General features: G+C 42.4%; 1 protein-coding gene across 1 annotated transcript in view; it reads left to right on the forward strand.

The window, feature by feature from the left end:
• The window catches only part of MACROD2 (mono-ADP ribosylhydrolase 2), a 1,251,138-nt gene that overhangs the window by 375,177 nt on the left and 858,853 nt on the right, over positions 1-17,108 (forward strand). The window contains exon 5 of the mRNA XM_048506382.1: positions 5,141-5,257. Coding sequence (XP_048362339.1) covers positions 5,141-5,257 — 117 coding nt within the window. The remainder of the gene's footprint in view (positions 1-5,140; positions 5,258-17,108) is intronic.

Consider the following 17,108-nt stretch of genomic DNA (forward strand, 5'->3'; position numbering starts at 1 on the left):
AAAGGCAGAGCAAGGGGAAACTGTGCCCGGGGCATACCCTGCGCTCCTGCTGCGCCACTGCCAGCCCCCGCCCAGCCCTGGAACACCCCTGCCACACCCCCTCCACCGCCCGGCTATGCCTCTGTCGTGGCTCCGCCCAGAGCACTGCGCCCTTTTCCCATGAGTGCTACGCCACTGGGAGCAGTTGATGCTAGGAGAAGACCAACCCTTTGTGTGGGGAGACACACAGGTGGGGAACGTTGAGGGACTACGAATTTTTCATAACAGGAGGGCTGCAGGAGGAGAGAATGAAGTATGGAGTTAATAGAACGAAACTCGTGTCTAAAAATTAACTGTGCAATAAGAAACTGCGTCATCAGTTAACGCAGTGATGGCGAACCTTTTGGGCTTGGTTTGTCAAAAATCTGGAAAACGCCTAACTTGACTCTGCTGGCATGTCAACCCCCCCCCTTCCAGGAAACAAATGAGAAACAATGCCTTTTGTATTCATTTATTTTTTTTAAAAAAAATACTGTCCAATCATTTGTGGTGCTATGTATTAGATAAAGAAATATCAAATAATTACAAAAATGACTCCAACAGGGAGAATAGCTGTTGGCGAATGTTGGCAAACACTGCCTTGTCACCCAAAACATTGCGGTGTGTCACCTTTGACATGCAGGTCGTAGCCTTTCCATCACTGAGTTAGCATGAACACAGGTATTGCAGGACACAGTGTTAGGTTGCTTTGGAGTTCCTAGATGTGTGTAGATCCCAGTTGCCAACTAACTGTTCTAGAGCAGGGTTATGTTCGAGTCCAGTAGAATCTAGCAGGGATGCGAGTGCCAGGTTGGAAAATTTCTGGAGATTTGGAAGAGGAACCTGGGAAGGAACCTCAGTGGATGTCCCACCTCCATAGAGTCCAGCCTCCAAAGCAGCCATTTTCTCCAGTGGAACTCTCTTCTGGAGATTAGTAGTAATTCCGAGGGACCTACAGACTCCACCTGGAGGTTGGCATCCCTACACCTTGGAGACCAACAAGCCTGGCATATCAATCCTGTCTCTCAGCCAGCAAGGGTGACTGCAGGGCTCAAAAGCTGACACCTGCAAAATCTTATTTGTCCCTAAGGGGCTACTGGGCTCGATTCTAGCTCTTCCATTGCACCACAACGTCACACTCGCTCTCTGTGTTTTAAGAGAAGGAGAATAAACCAGCAAACCAATCATTTTGTAGAAAGCTGGCTCTCGTTTATTAGTTACTACCATTAAAAAATGTCAAAGCGAAGCAAATGAAAAACAAATGAAAATTAAGAATCTTAGACACTTTTGTTTTGTTGCTCTTCTAATTTTGTAATTTCTTATCAGTTAATGGATTTCCTTCGTAACGTTTGTAGCTGTGCATTTAGTCATTTTATAACCCTACTTGTATTAGACAGACTATTCCTAGATAATTTCTTTTTTAAAAAATTAGTTACATGATGTTGTCACAACCCTTCACCCTCCTAGATATTTGGGACAGGTTCAGTCCACCTCCTAACTATTCTGGGCAGGTTTTCCTGCTTTTTCTTTGACTGAACTATTTTGGTGGTAGCACATGAGGTGTTTTATACTTGTCTGCTCAGCCCTGGCAACTCCAGAAAAGTGAAGGGAGCCTTTTTTTCCCTCCCTCTTTTCAAGGCACCAGAAGAACTGTGGCCGGTTCAGCAAACAAAAGTTAAATTTATTGAGCAAACTAGCTGGGATCAGGAGATATTTCAGTGGATGGAAATCAGGCAAGCATTCTACAAACAGCAGTTTTGGCACAGACACAGTTCTTAATCAAGCTTTATCAGTTGCTTAGATGTTGTGAGAGGTTCTTTACCTTAAGATGGTACAGTGAGATGTTACTGACTAATGGATTTATGATGACTTTGGGAGCAGCAGTGGCGTAGGAAGTTAAGAGCTCGTGTATCTAATCTGGAGGAACCGGGTTTGATTCCCAGCTCTGCCTCCTGAGCTATGGAGGCTTATCTGGGGAATTCAGATTAGCCTGTACTCTCCCACACAAGCCAGCTGGGTGACCTTGGGCTAGTAACAGCTTCTCGGAGCTCTCTCAGTCCCACCTACCTCACAGGGTGCTTGTTGTGAGGGGGGAAGGGCAAGGAGATTGTAAGCCCCTTTGAGTCTCCTGCAGGAGAGAAAGGGGAGATATAAATCCAAACTCCTCCTCCTCCTCCTCCTCCTCCTCCTCTTCTTCTTGTCCTTGTTCTTCTCCTTCTCCTTCTCCTTCTTCTCCTTCTTCTTCTTCTTCTTCTTCTTCTTCTTCTTCTTCTTCTTCTTCTTCTTCTTCTTCTTCTTCTTCTAGCGGAAGACTAATTCTGGGAATCCATCTGTGTGTATAATTCCCATTCTAACTAGCTTAGGAATTCTTCTACATCCAGAAGATATATTCTTGTCATTTATATTTATGGTCACTTGTGGAAAGTCTCACTACTATTCCACCTTCAGTCTCAATCACTAAATAAAACTCCCCGTAATTTCTGCTTTAAGCACATGCTGACATTCAATATATTTCAAGTCAGATCTACTCTCTGACTGAAATTCCCTCAGAGTAGATGTTTAAAACATGCAGTTAAGGGATTTGATGTTAACTTGCATGAATCCAAATCCAAAAGCTCACAAAACTTTTCTTCTCAGAGAGATACCGCCTCCTGCTCTGAGTCAGCTGGTTTCTCCACTGATCAGAGCGCAGGTCAGCTTACCCAATGGGTGCTTTGCTTTCCCATTCCTAGGAAGTCCCCTCCCCTCCCACTCTGTCATGATAGCACTGATTGATTTGCACTTTTAATCCTGTATTTTACTGTGCAGTCCATTGCAGATGTCTTAATTGTAATGCGCTGGTTATTTTTTCCATTTTTTAAAAATGGCCCAATCTGGGCCAGGATCCTCTGTGATCAGTCATGCTGTCTATTAAATCTTTGTGATATGATGGGTCTGGAGGCTTGTACCCACCAGCTCTTCTAGGATGGATCATCTCTTCCAGTATGACTACTACTTATTGAAGGCAGAGAGGAGGGAAGGTTTCTGCCATCCACACAAATGGTGCTGGGTGTAGGCAGGGGTTTCCAGTTTGAGCTCTCAGATGCTGTTTACTCATGTGTAGAAGTGTGAAAGTGTGCCAGTAATCATGGGAAATGTAGCTTCTGTGGGAACCATGGAGACTACATTTCTCACAGTTCCTGTTGTATCTCCAGAGACTCTAGCTTTAGCCCAACTTTGGACTGTAATTGAAATAATCTGTGTTGCTTGTTTTGGGAAAGGGTATGTATGTGTGTGTAAAGCAGGGGTCTTCAAACTATGGCCCTCCAGATGTTCATAGACTACAATTCCCATGAGCCCTACCATTTGGCCATGCTGGCAGGGGCTGATGGGAATTGTAGTCCATGAACATCTGGAGGGCCATAGTTTGAAGACCCCTGGTGTAAAGTGTTGTCAAGTCACAGCCAACTTATGCTGATCCTGTAGAGTTTTCAAGGCAAGAGAATGTTCAAAGGTGGTTTGCCATTGCCTGCCTCTTCGTATTGGTCCTGGACTTTATTGATGGTCTCCCATCCAAGGAATAACCAGGACCAACCTTGCTTAGCTTCTGGGATTTTAAATGATCGAGCTAAAGGGTGGGGCACAGTTGTTCTGAACTTTTGCTGACATGTTTGGGTTGGTCACACGTGTCTGGGTTCAAATCCAAAAGAGTCATAGTGGGTAGACACTATAAACTTCACATTGCATTCCATTTTGGCTCTGAATCTAAAAATCCCATAAGGCAGATAAATCGTAACTTCTTTTGTTTATCTAAATATTTGTACCATTAGAAGTGTTTAGTTTGAGACATATTTGACTACTGTTTTATGTCTGCTGACATAATTTTGGAACATATGAAAAGAACATAAGGTGACCACAAGTTTCTTGTAATGAATTATTATCATTGTCCCTAATGTAGTGACTTGCAATAATTACTATGTTATTTTAAGAGCTTTGGATTTTTCCTTCCTGTACTTTTGTCTCTAATCAAGAAAATTTTTTTTCTTTCACTGCATACAAATAGGCAAAAATTGCTATGCCTGTTCCTTTCTTTTCCTATTCAGCTGTTCTTCCGCTCTGAACATTTTTCTTTCGGGCTCTTGAGAGCCATAAGCAACTAAGAACTGCACCAGTAACTTTTAGCTGATATTACCGTTGCAGCTGTTATGATTTAAACGATTAAGCTTTCAGAATATTACAATGGTAACATGAAAGAAGCTCAAGGAGAGAGACTATTGTGATGTGCAAATTGTTCTGCTGTAAAAGATTTTATGATATGGACAATATGCAACAATCTGGGGAAAATTATTTCATTTTATTTCTAATGTTTAATATCCCGCCAGCAAATCCAGAGGTTAGATGGTATCCATGAGGTAATATTAAATTACGCTTTGGGGTCCGTCTGTCCGTCCCCCACACACACTGCCTTTCCGTAATAACGAAACAAAATGTGCTTCTCACTTGGCAATAGGGACTTTGGGATCCTCTGGAATGACACCTCATTTTCAGATTATATAGATTGGTTCCCCTAGAGAAGATGGCTGGTTTGGAAGGTGGAATCCGTGGCCTTGTACCCCACTGAAGCCCCCAACCTCCCCAGGCTCCACCCCCAAATCTCCAGGAGTTTCTCTACCTGGATGTGGCACTACCCCACCCTATCCCATACCAGCAGCTGTAAGACCTGGAAAACCTACTTGGCATAATTACGAGGAGAGGATTGTCTTGGGGGTGCTGTGTGGTTTCCAGGCTGTATGGCCATGTTCTATCAGCATTCTCTCCTGATGTTTCACCTGCATCTGTGGCTGGCATCTTCATTCTCAGGATCTGAGATTTGAGATCCTCTGAAGATGCCACAGATGCAGGCAAAACGTCAGGAGAGAATGCTGCTAGAACACGGCCATACAGCCCGGAAACCACGCAGCACCCCAGTGATTCCGGCTGTGAAAGCCTTCGACAATACAGGATTGCCTCTCTTTTATATTTGTGGGCATCCGTGCCTTATGATCGCAGTAAATGTCTGCAGTTGTACAATGTATTCTTTGCCTTTGAGAGGACTTTTTTTCATTCAAGTGCCCTTGTATTTCTCTCTCTTTCAACCTTTTAGTGGATGGCTGTATACACAGAGCGGCTGGGCCCTGTCTAGTTGCCGAATGCCGCAACCTGAGCGGCTGTGAAACCGGACAAGCCAAAATTACCTGTGGGTATGACCTGCCTGCGAAATGTAAGTAAAAGTGACTCCCCACACGTTACTTTTTTTTAACAAAGCTGAAACGTTATCCACACCTGACTTTCCAACCGCTTAATTTAATGAGGCATTCTTTTACCAAATTAGCAAGGGTATTAAATTAAGTATGGTTGGGGATGACCTTTGTCCTTTGGGGAACTGAGATGTCTTGTTGTTTCTTAAAATAATGGAACCCTTGAGGAAGAGAAATGTGCTGGCTCGCTTTGGAGTTGCAACAGACAATGGTACTACGCAACCGACCCTAGCTGGCTCGTAGGTCACCCCCTGGCCGCCAGCAAGTGGGAGGGGGGGTCGCCTATATGTGGTGGCACCTGTGTTTATGAAAGCCGTTCTAAGACTTTAACAAAATGTACATTATCAATGGAGTCGGGTGCCAAGATCACTTCTCTAAAGGGTGCATATTTGTTGATTGTGACCGCGTTTGAAGAGGAGGAGATCAAAGTGATGTGTTCTGTATTTTCAGCTGCTGCGAATGGGCTGATTGGCAATTACTGTGACTGCATCTGTCACACTTCGGCATTCAGTGGAATGCAGCACTCAGGGCCGGAATGTGTTTCTTTCCTCTCTCTCTCTCCCTCTGAAAGTGGAATTGTCAAAATTCCCATTATATGCAAATAAGGGAAAGGTTACTGCATTGACCTTCTTGCTGCGTTTAGCCACGCTTGGGAAAGTAAACACTGACTTAGCGGCACCCTGAATGCGTGCATATAAAGAAGAATGCATATAAAGAAGAAGGGCATATTTTACTCTTTCAGTTGTTTTTAAGAACAAGGGGCCGGTTTTATTTTTATTCATTCACCATGGCGTCTTCCAACCCAAAGTACTGGTCCTCAAGTCAGTGAGCCGTAAGAAACCACAAAGACAAGCTTATGAAATACATTTTAAAAAGGAAACTGGAACAATAATTGAATACATAAACAATTAAACAGATAAAATGGAAACGGGGCAGCGAGGGAATGCCAAATGAAGCATATTAGTGGGTGGGGTGGTGGTGGTGAACATCTCCTCGAGGAAAGAACTCCATGATTTTGGTACCATGACTAAGAAGGCTTTGTCTTGGGTTGCTACCCATCTAGGTTCGGATTACAGGAGCGACAGAATAGGGTTCTTTGAAGATGACCATAGTAGTCAGGTTGGTTCCTATGGGACTAGGGTTTCCTTGGGACACATTGGTCCTAAAATGTCTTGGGCTTAAAAAGTTAATACCAACACCTTGAACTTTCACAGAATTCAGTAATTGGGAACATATTGTGTGCCACTAGTTATAAACCTCTGTAGTTCTTTTGTCATATGTTCAGGACGTGTTCTGTTCTTCAGATCAGCTGGTGATGTCAGTTCCAACTGGGTCTTCTCTTCTCCTTGCTGAGCACTTGATAGAATAGGGCTATGATGACCTTTTAAAAAAAAATCTCTTCCTAAATTGCTATGCAAATCTCAACAGGAGGACAAGTGTGACATTACTTCCTCTTTGACTGTGTGGTTGTTTTGATGGAACTGCAAACAGCAGCAAATCAATTGTTGTGTAAAAGAGGGCAAGGCATATATTGTGATGTAGTAATCAAAATTAATTCAGGTATATACAATATATTGGAAGAAGCTGTAAAACTCAACCTCGCAGGGTATTTGTTAATTGAATTTGTAAGATACAACGTATACCAACTGTGCTATAAAAACAATATGTATATCAATATATTTGCAAAACCGTCATAATATCAGAAGTGATACATTGCTAATTATTCTAATATCTAAGTGCTATAACATTTAAAGACGCAAGTTCATGAAAGAATTTATGTAGGTTCCAAATGAGTTCCTCTAAAGTCAGCCCATTGTAATTCTAATAGGTAAGTAAAAATGTCCGTTTGGATCGACAGATCTTGCACTAGGATATGAGAATGACTCCAGAAGTTTGTTCTGGATGGATTTTCAAAACTGTATATATAAATCACGTGACAGGTGTGGCCGTGTCGTACTCACGGTTTGGATACAAATTTTCAGTAATGAACTGACTATGTGCCGAAAACTCTCAGTGATCAGTTGAAGATGGATGTTTTCAATCATTAATCACCGTATAGTATCGTCTCCACCTGGGTGTAATGCAAGGTGGATATGCGCAGGCTGCGTACTTCATTCATGGATCTTATAACACTGCCTATTTCAGTATGGAACGGCAACTGGGTAACCCATATTTCATTCATGAAAACCAATAAGTTGCCATCTCAATGGAGAGAGGCAACCGGCAAGCAAAACGTATTGCACACTAGAACACGTTTTCAATCATTTTTTCTTCAGTGCAAACACTTATATCATTCAGTTTAGCAGATAACCTCTCTTGAGGTGTAGCAAATGTTTTGATGGATCCCCCAAAAGTTTGGTGCTATAATGAGCCGATAGTTCTGATTGTACATGATACTTTAAAAAAAAATGTCCACAGCTTCTCAGATATAATGTTGTATTTACTCAAATACAAGACTGGGATTTGTTCACAAGGCATGACATTAAAAAAACGAGAGGAGGTTTCTGAAGTAGCATGGAGTAAAGCTTGATCATTGTGGTCTTTGCTACAGAAATTCTACCTGACAGACTTAACCCAAAAGTCTACTGAATGTAATAAGTTGAGTGCGTGATGAGAAAACAGGAAAAGAACAGTAACTTTTATTTTCCCTCAGGGATAAGAGAATGTGAGGGGTTCAGATAAGAAGAGAGGAATCATTTACAGGTGTAACAGTAATTTAAAAGGTAGAAATTTAGGTCTGAAGGGGCCAGTTTGCAACCAAATTTCCTCCAGAAACTAAATGCTAAGACACCACAGTCTCCTAGCAAAGGATTTCTCTGCCCCATCCTCTAGTGGCACAGTCCTCACCGCACCTTTCTTATTTTGACCTGTTCTCACTCAAAAGGAAGACTGTGAGATCTTTGATGCCTCCTGAGACAGGATCTCCCCAACCTAACAATCTGGGGACAGAAACCTTATCTGGGAATCTCCTTGTTTGTCTCTTGCTCTCTCCCATTGGGCTCCTCCAGGCTTTTGAGGGATCTGCTGTTGCTCTGCTCCCACACCGAACAGGACAAAGGATATTGGTGTGTTCAAGAAAGGAGCACGATATTTGCCCATTCATCACAGGCTCACCTTACATTTGCTTATAAGATAGTTATGTCAGGTATTAGCAGTAAAGCCTGTTGTACGAACAAATCCAGTGGGCTCTAGAAAGCTGTTGGTGGGTTAATGCCTTTCCTCACCCCTTGGCCTTATGTCACCAACTCCCTCCTCCTCCTTCTCCTCCTCTTCCTGGATGCCTGCTGCACTTCCTAAATGCCTGTATTGCCATGCAACAGTTAATAGCACAGTTGTGGCCGCCAGCAGTCGCAACCCTCCCATGGGGAGTGGCCGACACCTGTGCCTTCTGCTCTTCAGACAGCTGCAGATGGTACACTGACTGTAATTGTTCAGCAATGGGGAAGAAGGGCGAGGACGTGTGAAAGTGAGTAACCACCACATGCTGTTTTGTTTGTGTTGTTTTTAATTCATTCTGTGAATGCCCCACCCCCAAGCTGTGTGTGCATGGCGATTGGCTGGAAGTGAGTCATTGCCACCACAGCTAGTCTTTTATATAAGAGGATTATTTATTTATTGTATTTATTGAAAACATGCATTAGCAGTTTCTTTCCTTCTTTCCTTCTTTCCTTCTTTCCTTCTTTCCTTCTTTCCTTCCTTCCTTCCTTCCTTCCTTCCTTCCTTCCTTCCTTCCTTCCTTCCTTCCTTCCTTCCTTCCTTCCTTCCTTCCTTCCTTCCTTCCTTCCTTCCTTCCTTCCTTCCTTCCTTCCTTCCTTCCTTCCTTTGGGGAAGCTTAGATAGAACACATACAATAAAATACATACAATCTCTAGAATGTGTCTATATTCTAGAACCAGAAATCATACCTATATTCTAGAGCCAGAAATCGTACCCCTATGAGGTTATTTCTCATTAGGCAATGATATAAATCCTCTGCATTGAAAGTACAATATAATTCTGCAGGTTCTCTTTCTAATTCGGTCATGATCGCTGAGGAAATGTCAGCGCTGTGCTCTTGTCTCCCATCTTTTAATTTTTTCCTTATATGACCGTCCTCCAAAATTCACTTCTACTGACCCCTGTGTGTGTTAAGTGCCATCAAGTCACTTCTGATTCAATGTGACCCTATGAATCAGTGTCCTCCCAAATGTCCTATTGTTAACAGCCTTGCTCAGGCCTTGCAAACTGAGTTTGCCAGTCACCTAAATTCTAGTATTTTATACTACACTGATGCTGTCTTGTTTTCACTCAATGTGTCAGTGTCAGACTTACAGTATGTGTCAGACTTGCAGGGTTTTTTTGGGGGAGGGGGGGGAGGCTGGACTCCATGCTATATGCGAGAACATCTATTAGGGACCGGATTACTCCGGTCCTGTACCAACTACACTGGCTGCCGATCGAGTACCGGGTCATGTTTAAAGTTCTGGTTTTGACCTTTAAAGCTATTCATGGCCTTGGACCAGCATATCTACGGGACCGTCTCTCCCAATATCGCCCTGCTAGGCCCCTCCGCTCCTCGGAGGCGGACCTTCTGGTGATCCCTGGCCCCAAAGTGATCCGGCTGGCCTCTACAAGGGCCAGGGCTTTTACGGCCCTGGCCCCTACCTGGTGGAACAGGCTCCCAAGTGAGATTAGGGCCCTGCGGGACATACAGAGTTTCCACAGGGCCTGTAAAACGGACCTGTTCCGCCAGGCATTTGGCCAGCCGGGATAACACCACACTTCTGTGATAAATATCTGGTCTCCTGTGGGTGCAAGAATGGGGAAGGAGAAACAATTTTAATCACCATCTGAATTTTTATAATTTATATATGGTTCTTAACTGGGATTGGGTGTGAAATGGATTTTAACTGTTTTATATAATTGATGGACACCACCCTGAGCCCTTCAGGGAAGGGCGGTATAGAAGTTTAATAAAATAAAATTATTTATTTATTTATTTATAAAGAAAGAAAGAAAGAAAGAAAGAAAGAAAGAAAGAAAGAAAGAAAGAAAGAAAGAAAGAAAAGAGAAAGTGAGGTCCCTCCCCAGCCGTCACCCCAAACCTCCCAGGATTTCCTGAGCTAGTGTAGGCAACCCCAGTTGACCCCTCTTCCACAGACTGAAGTGGTATTGTACACTTGACGCCATAAGGTAAATGTACCTCCTTGGTTAGAGAGTTCCACAAGCACCATATTTAAAATATCAAAACTGGCAATGAATTGTTGCGAAAGTGGAGAGTTTGATTTGCTGATTTCTTTTGCCTTTCTGCTGATTTAGCAAGAAAATTTAGGAAGCTGATTCTGAACTCTTCCAGTTCTGTTTTTTTCCCTCCTCAGAACGCAGATGTTTTGTTAGTTTCCATAGATCTAAGCTCAGTGAACACTTGCCCTGTTTTAGCCTTGTGGGCACCTTTGGAATTCTGACACTATGTGATGGGCACAGCCACAAAATGGCTGATACGGGAGGCCGCGTCAGACACAAAAATAGCTGCTGCCGCTTTACCTTCAGTCGTACACTGAAGATCTTTGCTGCTGCCAAGGCAACATTTTTAAAAATCTGCACAACCCGTCAAATGGCTAATCTGAAGCCTTGCTGAAGAAAAAAAAACTCACCTGGCCCCATCTACTCTCTAAAAACACTTGGCGGGCTCCAGGAAAGGTGTTGGTGGACCCCATGGTACCCACGGCAACCATGTGGGGGACACCTGGATTAAAGTGACAGGAGCAAAGCAAACTTCTCAGTGCCTCAGAGGTGTATTTGGACACGTGAGAGGTGCCTCCATTTTGATGAGCTTTTATTGTAAACATTTATAATACTGAGCGAGGCTCTGTTGTGTTTTGTGCTTTCCTTTTGACACGGCAGAGAGACTGAACGGGGGAATGGTAAGGGCATGCCTTATTAAAATTCAGCATTATCTCGGAAATGGGATGCTGCTGCTAATTTGCACGTGCCAGAAGTTGGTTAATTGCGTCCCTGTCCTTCAGGAAATGCTATCGAGCTCTAGTTTTATCTTTCTGATCAATTTAATGTAACAATGTAGATCCGTTCGATACGATAATGTAAAATGTGCTCTCCAAGGCAATTCCCGCTGCGCTAGAAGTACTTAGCAGCGTCAATGGCATTTTCCACAGTGAGAATAATCAGCCTTGGCTTAATTAGAGTTATCTTTAGAGATTAGAAAGCCCTCCGCCATTGTGTGAGCATAATCATCTGGCTGTGTTTTGAAATGGGTGTTTTAGGGCATCGGCCAAAGGTGAGATGGTTGAAATCTATCTACCTATTTGCTTTGAGACCATTTAGGAAATTCTAATTAAATTTGTTTGCTCTGTAGATGTAGCATTCTTGAACTGCATCACATAGATCCTGAATTAGCCAACAAGAATCCATGTTGGTGTCCTTGTGATGGCTTATTTGCTGGTGCATAAAGACTAGGATGATCACGATGATGAGCAGAAAAGATTAAGATATGTGGACTCAAGAAGTTAAAAGCATATATGTAAACAAATATAAGAATACACACGCACACACACACTATTTCTTAAAAATGATATCTTGGCCCAAATAATAGCCTCACAAATGTACATAAATACAAAGTCTGTTATATCAGCAGAGTTTAAAGTGGAATCACTCGGGTAAGATGAGAAGGTCTTTAGTCTTCTTGCACTCACTGCAACCTTCTAGCACACTTGGAAAAGAATGCTCTCCCCTCAAGATGTTCTTTCCATAGGAAGGTTTTTACTTTTGCAGTTGCAAGGTTACACCAGTCTGTTCTATACAAGACTATCAGTCTATACAGAACTCTTCAGTAATAACAAAGTTGAACACACACTGAACTTAACTCAGACTCTATCTCTAGCATAGCATATACAATGCATACATCCAACAGGATACTTTCCCTCGCCCCTGCAAGAGCCTCTCATTGGTCTAGAATTACAGTTGAACTAACCAATCATGTTTAAGGTTAACTACTCCTTCGCTCCTAGACTGACTGTCTCTGGCCTCTGGGGTTTGCAAACTTCTGCTAACTTGAAATGACCCTTTAGTGAACTTTTACTCCTTTTTATATATCATGACATGTTATTGACCCTGACCAAACATGTATTAGCCCAAAGGCCTTCATTAGTGGTCATTGATCCAATTTTTTTTAAAGAGCACCCTTATCACTGCCTTCTTTAAGTTTCCTGGAAAGACCCCTGAACTCAGGAATAGATTGACAATGGCCACTTTCGAGTCCTGTACTCCAACATTGATAGTTTTAAACAACCATAATGATCATGGGTCTAAGAGACACTTGATAGTGTCTCTTCACAACCACCAGAGTTCAGTCCACATCAGCCCTGGATAGTCAGCTGATTTAGTCCAAAACAGAGCTTGAAGATAGCTAAAGGGCCTCCAGTTAACTGGCTATATAAATATTGATGACTTGGTGGAGAGACAAAACTTCATTTGCAGTTATTTTCCAAATCACTAGTATTTTGGATCCACTCAGAGAGGAACGTGAGGGATCTAATTACCCTAAATAATTGTGCTGACCGTGAGACTGGTGGGTGCAATGGAGATCGCATAAAACTTCTTTTGAGCGATTCTCACTGCCACCTCATAGGATTCCATTAACGCCCTATAAGATTCTCTTGCAGCTTCATCATGAGTTCAGTCTTCCTCCCTGGGCAGCTGAAACCTGATTTCAGCCCAGCTGTTGAAGTCCACAAGAGTAATGTCTTCTGTAGTTCCATCCATGTTGAGACCAATGTGACCGCACACTTCAGGACTTCATGGCCACCATGACAGCTTCCCCCAAAATACCTTGGTTTCCTTGTATTTGGTAGGTAATACTCAATTTGCTTTTTTGGGTATGATTTGTAAGTAGGGGGAGATTTCAGCAACTCCCTTGTGATATGGATCAACCTTCCTTGCTGAGATTTAGAGTGTTGGGGATTTGCCTCCTTTTAGAGGGTGTGTCTGTGTGTGTGTGTGTAAAAGGCAGTCAAGTCACGGACAACTTAACAGCAACCCTTTATAGGGTTTTCAAAAGGTATGGCTTGCCATTGCAAGATATAGATAGAGGTGCTTTGCCATTCCCTTCCCCTGTACAGCAACCCTGGTCTCCCATCCAAATATTAACCAGGGCAGGCCCTTCTTTGCTTGCAAGATTTGATGGGATTGGGCTGGCCTGGGTCACTCGGTCACCAGGTCACCCAGTCACCAAAGCTTTTAAGGATGAGAACCAGTTAAGGTGGTTCATCTTCAGAGGCTGCCGGTCCGAAGAGAGCTTCTGGCTAGTGTGGCTGTCGATGCCCTGGTTACTCTCTCGGCATATTGAGAGTACATCTACCATTTTCACAAAAACATCTGATCCATCAGGAACAGTATGAATAGAGAGGCTAAAGGCATGAACACCAAGTTTGAACATGAAAACTCTGCATAGCCAGGACTTAATTTAGCAGTGTGCAATATTCTAGTACACAGGTGTCAAACTCGCGGCCCTCCAGATGTTATGGACTACAGTTCCCATAGTCCCTGGCCACCATGATGCTGCAGAGGATGATGGGAACTGTAGTCCATAACATCTGGAAGGCCGTGAGTTTGACACCTATGTTCTAGCATCTGTCTCCTTAGCAGAATGATTGAGACCATACTGTGAAACTTTCTCTGCTCCAGATCTCAACACTTATTGTATAAATGTTTTTAACACTACTTGAGAATACTACTCTAGTTGACGTGATACATTTCTGAAGCACAGAGACTTCACAATCTAAATTTGCCTTTGAAGTCTGACATCTGTAGGCTGGTTCTCTTTTATGAAAGAAACATTAAAAAAACAGTTTAAGTCATAATTCTTTGAAAATCTAGGCTTCCCACAGAATGAATATGCCATTTCTGTTAGGGAATCCCCATCTTTTTTTGCCATTGGAAAAAGAGATTCTGCAGAACTGTATCTTCAGTTTAAGTGCTCTCAGTGGAATTGGTGTGGCCATAGAGGCAAACTTGTCTATCAAGGGGAGGCAGGACAATTCGAGAGAGGCAAAGCGGGATTAACATAATTTCCCTTGATTGACATAAGAACATAAGAACAAGCCAGCTGGATCAGACCAGAGTCCATCTAGTCCAGCTCTCTGCTACTCGCAGTGGCCCACCAGGTGCCTTTGGGAGCTCACATGCAGGATGTGAAAGCAATGGCCCTCTGCGGCTTTTGCTCCCGATCACCTGGTCTGTTAAGGCATTTGCAATCTCAGATCAAGAGGATCAAGATTGGTAGCCATAAATCGACTTCTCCTCCATAAATCTATCCAATTAAATTTTATGTTAATACTACTTTGTCTGTGTAGCAATGCTGAGAATGGCCCTCAGCCATTCTGAGTGGATTGATTATTTTTGTGATTAACTCTTAAGGGACCTCACTTTGTGACATCACCTTGCTCGTATTTCTGTCATTTACAGACTTTGATATAAACACATGGACCTAGTGGATATATGTACCTGTTGACACATTGCATCTATTGGTTGACGGGAGCTCTGACTCCATAATAAACAATGCAAAAATGCAATCAGTATCCAAAAGGCCACCCCCACAACCACGTGGTATATTTTAACAAATAGATCAGTTTATAAATGAAAGTTTACAATGAATCATGTGTTTTCATACACTTCATATATACATTTCATCATCCAACATTCTATCATACCAGAAATAAGTACATAATTTTACATAAACAATTTTCAGTTGCAAGCACTTCAAAGTTGTGAAAATATGAGGTGGGGCTGGTTAACCTTACAGATTTTTAGTTAACCTCGTATAGCCTTCCAAGGCCCCTCAATAAATTTCCTATGTTAGGATTTAAGTCTCAAAAAGTTATCCCAAGGAGCTCTGATTGACCAAAGTTTATTCTGGAATAAATGTGTTAGCCTTTAAGGTACCACTGGACTCCAGTGTTGCTTGGAAATGAATCATTCTTACAAGCCCAGCCCATTTTAAAATGGAAAATTACAACTAGGTTATCAAATTAAATTCCAGGAAAATATAAGACAGTAATAGTTTGCATAATTAGTTGCGAGTCATTGAATCAAAGCATGGGTCAGCTGCTCAGAACTGTGTTTAGGATACATACAATAGATAAAAATGTGCCAAGATGGAACCAGTGAACTGACATAATTGTTTCTGAAAATACGTAGGAATACTTCCTTGGGTTCTGTTCCTGAAAACAGAGGGCTTAATGGCCCTTTAAGGACAAATCTCCTAAAACATTTGTAAAATGTTTTCAATCCCCTCCCCTCCGTACTCACCCCCTCAAAACGATTCCTGGCCGCCGTTACATGATCCCCCCCTTTTTAGTTCATTGTAGAATCAATGGTGAGTCTCAAGAGGGCCACCTGTAAAAGACCGGAGCTATTCCACTGAGGCTTTGGGAGCGGCGGTCATGGGTTCTAACTGCCCCCCCACCGAATCTGAGGCTGCCTGTCTCCTTTATTGTGGTTGGGCCTGATCCACTGATAACATCGCGGGCCCTACCTATTTCCTCCCTTCCTTAGCCTTGGTTCGGGCACCTGTTTCAACAATTTTGTTTTAACATACTTCTGTGGTTTTAATTTATTGCTGCATAGGTTTTAAGGGATTTAAGTTTTTATATTGTTGATTTGCTGTTCGTTGGAACAGCCATGTTGTGAGCCGCCTCGAGCTCTTCGGGGATGAGGCGGCCTATAAGTGTAATGAATGAATGAATGAATGAGTGAATGAATGAATGAATGAATAAATAAATAAATAAATGTTTTGCAGTCTTGAGCTATGATTCTCTGTGATTTGTATACTCGATGCATTGAAGATTAACCCCCCCATTAAAAATAAATAAATAAATGATCTAACAAACAGGCAAGGGGGAATGGAGAGTGAACTCATAAAATAGTGCTGAGGAGGAAGTTTGGGAATGGCAGAGACGCTTGTAAAGATTTTAAAGAGATGCAGCACAGCAAGTGAAAACGTTTTGGAAACGTTTTGGAAACGCTTCGAGAATTGTTTTAAAAGGAAATTTGTTTCAAAGGTTTTGAGGCTGGAAATAAAACATTTTGGGGTGAAAACAACGCAGAACTCTGAGGAGGAAATGTTTTATTTCCTGCCTCAAAATGTTTTAAATAAATTGTGCGGAAAGGGCCAGTGAAACAGCTTGATAAGAGGTGTTGATAACGTAGGGAGATGTTCCAATGGGATTGAATCAGTGGTGGGACTCAGCAGGATCGAACCACTTTGACAGAACCGGTTGTTAAAATGGTGCTTGTATTCAACCAGTTGTTAAATCATTTGAATCCCACTGCTGGAACCGCTTGTTAAATTATTTGAATCCCACCACTGGGTTGAATGCATATGAACACAGGAAGGTGCCTTACACAGAATCAGCCATAATGAAAATTGGGGTAAGTTTGCTCAAAAGTTACCAATCCAAGCAAGCACCTGTATGGCTAATGGTACTAACGTACCAATATCTCTAATATTCAATATACATACACTTAAACAATTATAAATAAGCCTTTATACTGTGTAACATAAACAATATCAACACAGGCATATTACTGTATGATAATTTGCGCAAAGAACCATAAACCAAATAGTCCCTCTACAAAGGGCTCACAATAACAAATTAACATTGGACAATATGCACACGGTTGTTGAATGATTCCACAATACTGGTTACTGTGGGTTTTCCGGGCTGTGTGGTCGTGATCTGGTAGATCTTGTTCCTAATGTTTCACTTGCATCTATGGCTGGCATCTTCAGAGGTGTACATCACAGAGAGAAATCTGTTA

Source organism: Sphaerodactylus townsendi, linkage group LG01, assembly GCF_021028975.2.
Source record: "Sphaerodactylus townsendi isolate TG3544 linkage group LG01, MPM_Stown_v2.3, whole genome shotgun sequence".
NCBI lineage: Eukaryota > Metazoa > Chordata > Lepidosauria > Squamata > Sphaerodactylidae > Sphaerodactylus > Sphaerodactylus townsendi.